The following is a 9,468-nucleotide window of genomic DNA, read 5'->3' on the forward strand; positions in this document are numbered from 1 at the left end:
AGAGAGGATCAGGATCACACTGTTCCCTGTTATCTACCAGCCTCTACCTTCCTCTAACTGCTCTCATCCCTTAGTCTGTAAAATATCCCTCCTTTACTATCACCCCTGTTTAATACTATAACCTCCTCCAACAATCCCTGTCCCCAGAGGTTCTGTAGTGCTAGTACCAGAACTGTTTATTTTTCATAAGAACACATCACTCTGTCAGAATCACTTCAAACATCCTGGTTGTAGGCTACTGATGGGATTCCATCACTGAGTGGAGTACTGTGGTTTGCTATTGCCTGCTGAAAGCTGTGGGTATGGTGCCATCTTTTGGCTAGAAAAGGAGTATTCCCTTTTGTTTCTGACTTGGTTTTCCAGCTGTGATTATGCTGAGGTGCTGAGGGTGGAATGGAATATATAGTGTATTTTATAAGATCTTTTGAAATAGTAGGAATTGTTATTTTCCATTTACACAACATTTGTTGATTGAGGCTAATATCTGTGCTTCTGCGTTCCTGTTTTACTCCAGGAAATGAGAATAAGAGTGTGGTTTTGGCCAGCACTGCCATACAACTGCTGGATGACAGGAAGTCGCCTATTGTTGCCTGTAAGCTCCCTGAAAAAGACCCTAACTTCTCCCTGACATAGAGGGCTACTGTACCTGTTATAGGCTTGTAACTGTAATGTTTCAAACAATATAAAAACCCCTTTGAAGACATGTGAAGAAACTATTTAATACATTTTTAAATCCTCTTCTAGATGTACAGTGTGCTGACTGTTTTGTTTTTGTTAAAACCCACTATAGCCGTTGGGATTCAGATGAAGCTGGATTTCTTTCAGAGGAAGTTCTGGACTGCTAGTAGACAGGTAGACACACACACACACACACACACACAATATCCAGTGCTGTGAGACATGCTTTATGGATTATTCTAATCATTTATTCATCTTATTGATTTGATCCAGTGTGCCGCTCTGGATGGGAAGTGCACCATTAGCTGTGATAATGAGGTAAGACCAGACAGTAGCTGTCTGTCACTGGCTCATGCTACTTCCTGTTTCTTAGCCTGTGGTCCATGTCTCAGATTTTCTACTTACTGTCTATATTCTGACCTTTCTGTTTCCTCTCAGTTTTTAATTATTAAATGACGTCATGCCTTAAAGATCTGAATTAATGTTCCTTTTTTTATTTCTAACAGGACATCAAGTGTTACCTTATTGACAACAACGGATTTATTCTGGTCACAGAGGACTACTCTCAGGTACCATAAATTATATACTAGACGTGTGTGTGTCCTGTAGCTCCCCTGGTTCTTAGTATTTGCCTTTGAATAAACATCTTCCTCAGACGGGGCTGTTCTTTGGAGAGGTGGAGAGTGCTGTTATGAACAAGCTGCTTCTCATGGGCTCCTTCAAAAGGTTAGAGGATAAATCATGTTAGTCATACCATGAACACACACACACACACACACTGAATGGTCTATTTTCTCCTCTCTCTAGGATCACTCTGTATGACTACCAGGCTCTCTGTAGAGTGTATGCTGGCAGCAGTGACAGCGCCCGCTCTCTATCACATGTAAGTAGTGTCCCTAAATATTATCACATGTAAGGACTCTCCCTAAATATCACATGTACATACTGTCCCTAAACTACTCATCAGACTTACATATACATCCAGTCAATGCTATTTATTTAATTTCTTCTCTCCCAGCCCTTCTCCATCGTGAAATGGCTCCTGACCAAACTTGTCATGTGAGAACAATAAAATAATCACCTTGATACGATAAAATAATGAGATGCACTGATTATCAACCACAATACATATTATTGTATTATTATATCAATGCATGTTTGTTTTCCTCAGTTTCCTGCTGGAGTTCAACCTTTACAGCTGGTGGCATGTTGATCTCTCAGTCAAAGGTCAGTGTTTGCAAGAATATACCTTGAGGTGTGTGGGTGCTTGCACACATGTGTCTTTCGTGTTTTTATTATGTTAAGATTTACATGTCCCATTTCCAGCCCAAAGGTCGAGGGGAAAGACCATGATGGTGCCATGTGACACGGAGTACCCTGCATTTGTCTCTGAGCGTACCATCAAAGAGACCACGGGAAACATTGACTGTGAGGGGTGTGCCAGGTACTTGTAACAGTTACCTTACCTGTGTATTAGGCACCGATAAACTCACTTAGCCTGTGTGTTGAAGGTGTATACACAATACAGGGTAATTTCATGCGTTAGTTCTGGGATAGGCGTCCCGTTAGCACAACTTCCGGTGAAACTGGAGGATGCGCAATTCAAATAAATAATCATAACAATTATGGATATTAAACATTTAGGTACATACAAGCGTCTTATATCGGTTGAAAGCTTAAATACTTGTTTAATCTAACTGCAGTGTCCGATTTACAGTAGGCTTTACAGCAAAAGCATGTCATATGATTGTTTGAGGACTGCGCCCCACATCAAAATATTTCTCCACCGGCACGTTTCATAAATTCACAAATTAAATATTCACATACTTTTTGAAAATCTTACTCTGATTTGTCATCCAAAAGGTCCCAGCTGTAAAATGTAGTGTCGTTTTGTTAGATTAAAATCCTTCTTTATATCCCAAAAAGTATTTTGTTGGCGCCATCGATTTGAGTAATCCACTCGTTCAACATGCCAAGATAGGAATCCGAAAATCTACCCCTAAACTTTGTTTCAACAAGTCAAAATGTTTCGATTCAAAGATACCATAAAATGTAATTAAGCTATAATATTTCATACGGAAAGAATTATGTTCAATACGAAAACGATATTAGCATGTGCGTGTCATCGTGCGCATACACAAATTTCCAAGTCTGTGTCCCTGTAGTAAAACACATTTTTCTTACTCGTTTTAGAAGAAACAAGCCTGAAACCTTGAACAAAGACTACTGACACCCAGTGGAAGCCATAGGAGTTGCATACTGGGAGCTCGATTTAATTATTTCCCTATACGTTCCATTGTAAGAGCATGGGCTCCCCCATTTCTACAAACTTCAAAGTGTCTTCTTACCAATGGTACAATTATATGCGTATTCTGGTTTCAGGGCCTGAACAACAGGCAGTTTAACATGGGCATGTCAGTCAGACAGGAAGTGGAGAAAATAGGGACCTAGCCTTATGTTAAAAGCATCCACTCAACTCTCTCTTTCTCTATCTCACTCCTCAGATCTTTTGTAATTCAGCAGATTCCCAGCAGTAATCTCTTCATGGTCGTCGTGGACAACAAGTGTGACTGCAGCTCTGCCCCCCTGGTTTCCATGGATCCCATCGAGATTATATATATCCTTTACTAACCCTCAATAAGTTTGAGGTGTTGGAGTGTATTGTTAGTACAAAGCTTTTGAGTGTTTTTTTAATATAAATGTTTTGTAAGTGAACTCTGAACTTAGACTTTAGTTTTCTGAGAATGTGAATAGCTACATTGTCAGAGGTATTAATACATTTCTCATACATGTAGCTATTTAAAGCGTGCATTACGGTTTGGTTTTCTCATCATGCTAGAAAGATGTTGCAGAAACAGTCACCACGCTATCAGTTCAATGTATCGGAGGTATCTGAGGTGTGGTTCATCATCAGTATTTCTATCCTTAACCACTCTGCACACAATGAGTCTCTGAAATGTGATAGGCTGAAGTTTCAGAAAGACAGAAAGCGGCCAGAAACGTGTCATCCTTTTCACCCCGAGGTACGCAGTGTGTAGATGTGTGTCTGCGTCACAATTCTGTGATTACACGGAAAGTACATGAACGCCTGTTTATGAGTGTTTAATAACATGAAATTAAGCATATGTGACCATCTGTATATTGTCTGAACCAATTATTGTATGTATTAATTCATTTCTATGGCCTGAAACTCCTGTGATGCCCCCTGTCTGATGCAGGAGAATGCCATGGAGTGTGGAGGAACAGCAGGCCTCTCTGCCCCCCTTACAGCAGCACTGCTCCCCCTACTGGCCACTTTCATTAGCAGGTGACCACACCGCCCTCGAGGCCCACCTTCCTGGACCCAACACTGGACCTAACACTGGAGAGATTGATAGACTGGCGCACCATCAAATGCTGACAACGCACAGGGAGCCTCGCCAACAAGAAGAACTTGCTCACAACTGAGTTACTTATTACCAACAGAGAGATGGACCAATTGTAAATCAATCTCCCTGACCAGCAGAGAAATAACAAATTAGACATTGTTCAAGACAAACAGAACAATATTCAAAGGGGGAAACAATATGGACTTTAGACAGAAAAAATATACCTGAGAGCAGCAATGAACGGGTTTCACAGGATGACAGAAAGGACATAAGATCAGTTGGATAACAAAGCCAGCCCTCTGGGATGTAGGAACTATCTTCCTTTATGTGCAGTCAGTGAAATCATTACCATGTTGATTTAAATCTCAGTTGGTTCACTCCACATTAGCGTTCCAAAATACTTCTACACTCTCACAGCTGTAATACGCTGACTGTGCAAGCGGCAAGACAGGATTTTACAGAATAAAAGATCCACTTTTCCCTACGTTCAGACAACATAACACGGGAAACGATATGTGATTGTACAGATATACTAAACACAATATTTGACATTATTTATTGCATGAGACAAAGTCCACTTGATCAGTAATATTGTGGCACTGGTGACGATGAGATCCATAGTGCCACCATTTGGTCTGGTGCAGCCATCTAAGGTTGCAGTGACTTTATATTCACACAGCTACTAAGTACATAAGGTTTACATACCACATTTCATTGACCCTTGTCCATCTGCTCAGTTCTTATAGCCAGTTACCCATGGTGGAATTATCTGCAGGGCTTGACATTAACTTTTTCTGAAACTTGTCCTTCAGACAAATACTTTTTATCCCTTGTCTGAACGGTTAAGGAGAACTGGCCAAAACCTCCCTCTGTTAAGGTGAGTGCAATGCAGATACTTGCAAAGGCTACAAGTCCAGCGTTCATCAAAGCACAGCTCCCCTGCCAAGACCTGCCTGCACTCTTGGCTCTGCATTATGTCAGTGTCTCAGAGTTCTGGTCAGAGTCTTGTAAGCAGGCACAGGTGTGAGCAAATAGTTCATGATTTAGTGATATCTTCCCTTACAAGCTGTCCTACAGCTTCATCACACTATCCCCATCCTGGGTGGAAAAGACCATCCCTGAGTTGGACTACGCTGGTGGCTGCCAGTCTTGCACTGGTCATGCTCCCTGAGATTGTTGGGCACCCGTCGACCTTCCTCCCACTGAAAGAGATGCTGCTGGTGCTTCCCGTTGCTGAAGAATGCTGGAAGTACCGTTGCGTAGATGCTGGAGGTCAGATGACCCCTATCGTGTGCTAGATACAGCTGCAACAGCAGTCCTGGATGCAGAACAGCCTCTCTCCGGGAAAATACACAGCAGAATGGAACCCCGGCCTGTGATAACCCAATTAGGTCATGGGTTGACCTCCAGTCGGCGGGATGGCCTGCCGGGTCATACCGGAGTGTCTGCAAATGAACAAGGAACAAAGGGTTTGAGTTGTTTGAAATGCACGATAGTTTCAGGACCTCTCTCCACCAATTCTATACGGCACAGGACATCTAAAACCTGCTCTACCACTTGGAAAGGGTGTTTGTAGTGTAACAGTATAGACTTTACGTCCGTCCCCTCGCCCTGACCTGGGCGCGAACCAGGGACACTCTGCACACATCAACAGTCACGCTCGAAGCATCGTTACCCATCGCTCCACAAAAGCCACGGCCCTTGCACAGGGGGAACCACTACTTCAAGGTCTCAGCAAGTGACGTCACCGATTGAAACGCCACTAGCACGCACCACAGCTAACTAGCTGGCCATTTCACATCGGCTACAGTAGCACCTCTGAAACTTAGGACATCCCCCCCCCCCCCCCCCCCCCCCCCGCTTCTTAGCCTTATTTCGAACCCAAACCAATTCACCCACAGATTAATATAGATAATTGGCCCGAAAATCAAAGCTAGCCTTCTGCTGACCGAAGGGCACTAGCTTGGTGTCTTTTCACTGACCGCACTAATGTTGACAAAGTGTCATCCAGCCATAATACATATTTCCTGTGATCTATGTCAAGCATTACATTGACGAGAAGAACAATTTCTTAACCTCTAGTGACTCCCCATCCCGCATGAGGGAGCGTAATCATCGACTGACACTAATTAGCATAACGCAACGGACATAAATATTCCCAGAAAATATTCCTATTCATGAAAATCACAAGTGAAATATATTGAGACACAGCTTAGCCTTTTGTTAATCACCCTGTCATCTCAGATTTTCAAAATATGTTTTACAGCCAAGCTAGACAAGCATTTGTGTAAGTTTATCGATAGCCTAGCATAGCATTTTGTCCAGCTAGCAGCAGGTAACTTGGTCACGGAAATCAGAAAAGCAATCAAATTAAATCGTTTACCTTTGAGCTTCAGATGTTTTCACTCACAAGACTCCCAGTTAGATAGCCAATGTTCCTTTTTTCCAAAAATATTCTATTTGTAGGTGGATTAGCTCCGTTTTGTTCTTCACGTTTGGCTGAGAAATCGCCCGGAAATTGCAGTCACGACAACGCTGAAAAATATTCCAAATTAGCTCCATAATATCGACAAACATGGCAAACGTTGTTTACAATCAATCCTCAAGGTGTTTTTCAAATCTATTCGATAATATATCCACCGGGACAATTGGTTTTTCAGTAGGACCGATTGGAAAAATGGCAACCTCTGTATTTTACGCGAGAATCACTGTGAGCCATCAGGTGACCAGTTGCGCAATGTAGCTGCTTACGGGTATTCTTCAACATAAATGCGTAAAACTATGTCACAATGCTGTAGACACCTTGGGAAATGCGGAGAAAAAGTAATCTGGTTGATAGCCCATTCACTGCTCAATAGGGATGCATTGGAACGCAGCGCTTTCAAAACATGAGGCGCTTTCAAAACATGAGGCACTTCCGGATTGGATTTTTCTCAGGCTTTCGCCTGCAATATCAGTTCTGTTATTTTTTACAGTTTTGGAAACTTTAGAGTTTTCTATCCTAAGCTGTCAATTATATGCATATTATAGCAAAAATGTAAATACTGCCCCCTAGTCACAATGTTTTAACCAAACAGCACTTTGAATGGGTTGAAACCGGTACTTGCATGAACTCTACTACGATAGACCATCATGACATATGGTAGAAGAACATCCCAGTTCAACCCACTGTCCCCCATCCTGGATGGAAAAGACCGTCCCTGAATCACTCCGAAGCCATTTGGTAACTTTGGACCAGGCTAGTGGCTTCCTGTCTCGCACAGCTCGTGCTCCCAGAGAAAGTTGGTCTCCCGTTGACCTCCCTCCCATTGAAGGAGACGCTGCTGGTGCTCCCATTGCTGAAGAAGACCCCTCTCGTGGATGCTGGAGGTCAGATGACCTCTCTTGTGGGCGAGCAACCCATCTGACCGGGGATGATAAGCAGAGGTTTGAGATTTGTGGATGTTCAACACATCCACAAACTCCTCTGTCCATTTTGAGATATCTCACTCTACCAGGATGTACTTTTCCCATTGGCGGTTTTAGTGAGGGGAGCCAAGATATCCACAGCTATACGTTCACACGGCCAAGAGGTGACAGACCGGTTTAGGGGTGCACAGGGCGGCCGCCCTTGGGCTTTACGGGACGTGCAGTCCACACACTCTTACACAATTTTGCGACATTGTCAAACTCCCCGGCCAGTCGAAACGATCTTTGGCTTTCCCCTGTAGCACTCCTAAATGACCCCCTGTTGTTGTGCTATGTAGCATGTCCAAAACTGTAGGCGCCACAGCTTTGCGAAGAACCACTTGTGTCTTACAAATGGCATCAGCATTAGGCAAGGGGACATGCACTAAACTCAGCCCTTGCACCTGAAGCTGATCCCATGTTGGCACATATTAAGGCTTGATTACGCTACCTTCCTGCGCTTGTTCCCTATACTCTACTTCTTTTAAGCTAGAAGAGAAGGCGTTTTTCTGCGTCTTCTTGTCTGGCGTCTGCAAAGTCATCCCCCACCCCTGCTTCCTGTTCTAGCCATGCCAGCTGGTTGACATGCATCAATGCGCAAACCACAGGGCACTGATCAGAGGGAGGGCTTGACACAACACAGGGCGCGGCAGAGAATGCTGGTAGCCTCGACAGGGTGTCTGCATTCGCATGCTGCTTTCCGGGGGCGGTGCACAATCTTATATTGAAAATTGGCCAACTGTTCCACCCACCGAGCTAGCTGCCCTTCTAAACCTTTAAAGTTGTGCAACCATCGTAGGAGGATGTGGTCTGTTCGCAGAATGGACTCGTTGCCTAAGAGGTAATGTTTATAGTATCTTCTGAAAGTAACCATGCCCAACAGCTCCTCCTTCGTTGTAGCATACTTGCATTGTTGCTTTGTCAGAGCTTGACTAGCATATGCTACCATACACTCCAATCCTTCCTTCTTTGGTATGGTACAGCTCCATTTCCTTCATTGTTATCATCGGTACCTAGGATAAATGTCTTGTTAGGATCTGGGTAGGACACGACTGATGCAGTAGTGAGGCTAACTTTCAACTGTGTGAATGCCCGCTGGCAGTTTTCCCGCCATTTGAAACTGTCTTCCTAAGCTGATGCAGAGAGGGGCAAGATTGAACTGGCGCAGCTTGGAAAGAACTTCATCCAAATGTAGGAGATGTTCTTGAACGGTACGACCGGACACTAATGTCATCCAAATCAACTAAACGGGTGGTCTACTGTGAATCTGCTAGGACTACATCCATCAATCTCTGGAAGGTACTTGGTGCATTGCATAAACCAAAATGTAAAACGTTGAATTCAATCAAGCCCTGTCTGGTAGGAAACACCGTTTTTGATCTGTCTTTGGGGTCCAACCCGAATGTCTCGAGGGTGGAGAACCAGCGAGCCTTGTTAAACTGTCAAGAGCATCTTCAATTCTCCGGAGCAGGTAAGCATCTTTCAGTGACATCATTGAGTCTCTTTCTTTTACCAGAACTACAGGGGCTGTCCAGGGGCTACATGAGGAGCTGTCCAGGGACTACATGAGGGGCGGATGATGCCATGCTTTAGCATCTGCTAAACGTGGTCTAAGGCTTCCTGTTGCAGTTGGAGGGGGATCCTGCGCGGGGCCATTTTAAAGGGTTTTGCGTTACCGGTATCTATCTGATGCATCGTAAGGTGAGTTTGCCCTAGATCCGTATCTCCTGTTCACGAATGGAATGAAGTGCGTTCAAAACCTCTCGTTTCCAAACCAAATTGCGCCACAATGGTGTTTCCAGACCAGTTAGTGGTGATGTCCTCTTACTCCGCTTTTCGAAGTCCACTGTCTCACTATCTACCTCCACCTCAGTGAACAGAGTGGCAATTTCCATGCCCCGTTTTAGAATCTGGTTCTCATCAGTCCTATTAATTACACGTACTTGCATAACCCCCTGGTCAACTGTACACGACG

General features: G+C 43.9%; 1 protein-coding gene across 1 annotated transcript in view; it reads left to right on the forward strand.

Moving 5' to 3' along the window:
* The window catches only part of LOC110494954 (voltage-dependent calcium channel subunit alpha-2/delta-3), a 53,305-nt gene extending 48,762 nt beyond the window's left edge, over nucleotides 1-4,543 (forward strand). The window contains exons 27-38 of the mRNA XM_021570293.2: nucleotides 515-592; nucleotides 791-852; nucleotides 952-996; nucleotides 1,185-1,247; nucleotides 1,334-1,404; nucleotides 1,486-1,561; nucleotides 1,697-1,737; nucleotides 1,850-1,905; nucleotides 2,005-2,122; nucleotides 3,183-3,295; nucleotides 3,619-3,701; nucleotides 3,897-4,543. Of these exons, the coding sequence (XP_021425968.1) occupies nucleotides 515-592; nucleotides 791-852; nucleotides 952-996; nucleotides 1,185-1,247; nucleotides 1,334-1,404; nucleotides 1,486-1,561; nucleotides 1,697-1,737; nucleotides 1,850-1,905; nucleotides 2,005-2,122; nucleotides 3,183-3,295; nucleotides 3,619-3,701; nucleotides 3,897-3,989 (899 nt within the window). The 3' untranslated portion in view covers nucleotides 3,990-4,543. The remainder of the gene's footprint in view (nucleotides 1-514; nucleotides 593-790; nucleotides 853-951; nucleotides 997-1,184; nucleotides 1,248-1,333; nucleotides 1,405-1,485; nucleotides 1,562-1,696; nucleotides 1,738-1,849; nucleotides 1,906-2,004; nucleotides 2,123-3,182; nucleotides 3,296-3,618; nucleotides 3,702-3,896) is intronic.
* The last annotated feature ends 4,925 nt before the right edge of the window (nucleotides 4,544-9,468 follow it).

This window comes from Oncorhynchus mykiss, chromosome 17 (assembly GCF_013265735.2).
Source record: "Oncorhynchus mykiss isolate Arlee chromosome 17, USDA_OmykA_1.1, whole genome shotgun sequence".
In the NCBI taxonomy this organism is placed as follows: domain Eukaryota; kingdom Metazoa; phylum Chordata; class Actinopteri; order Salmoniformes; family Salmonidae; genus Oncorhynchus; species Oncorhynchus mykiss.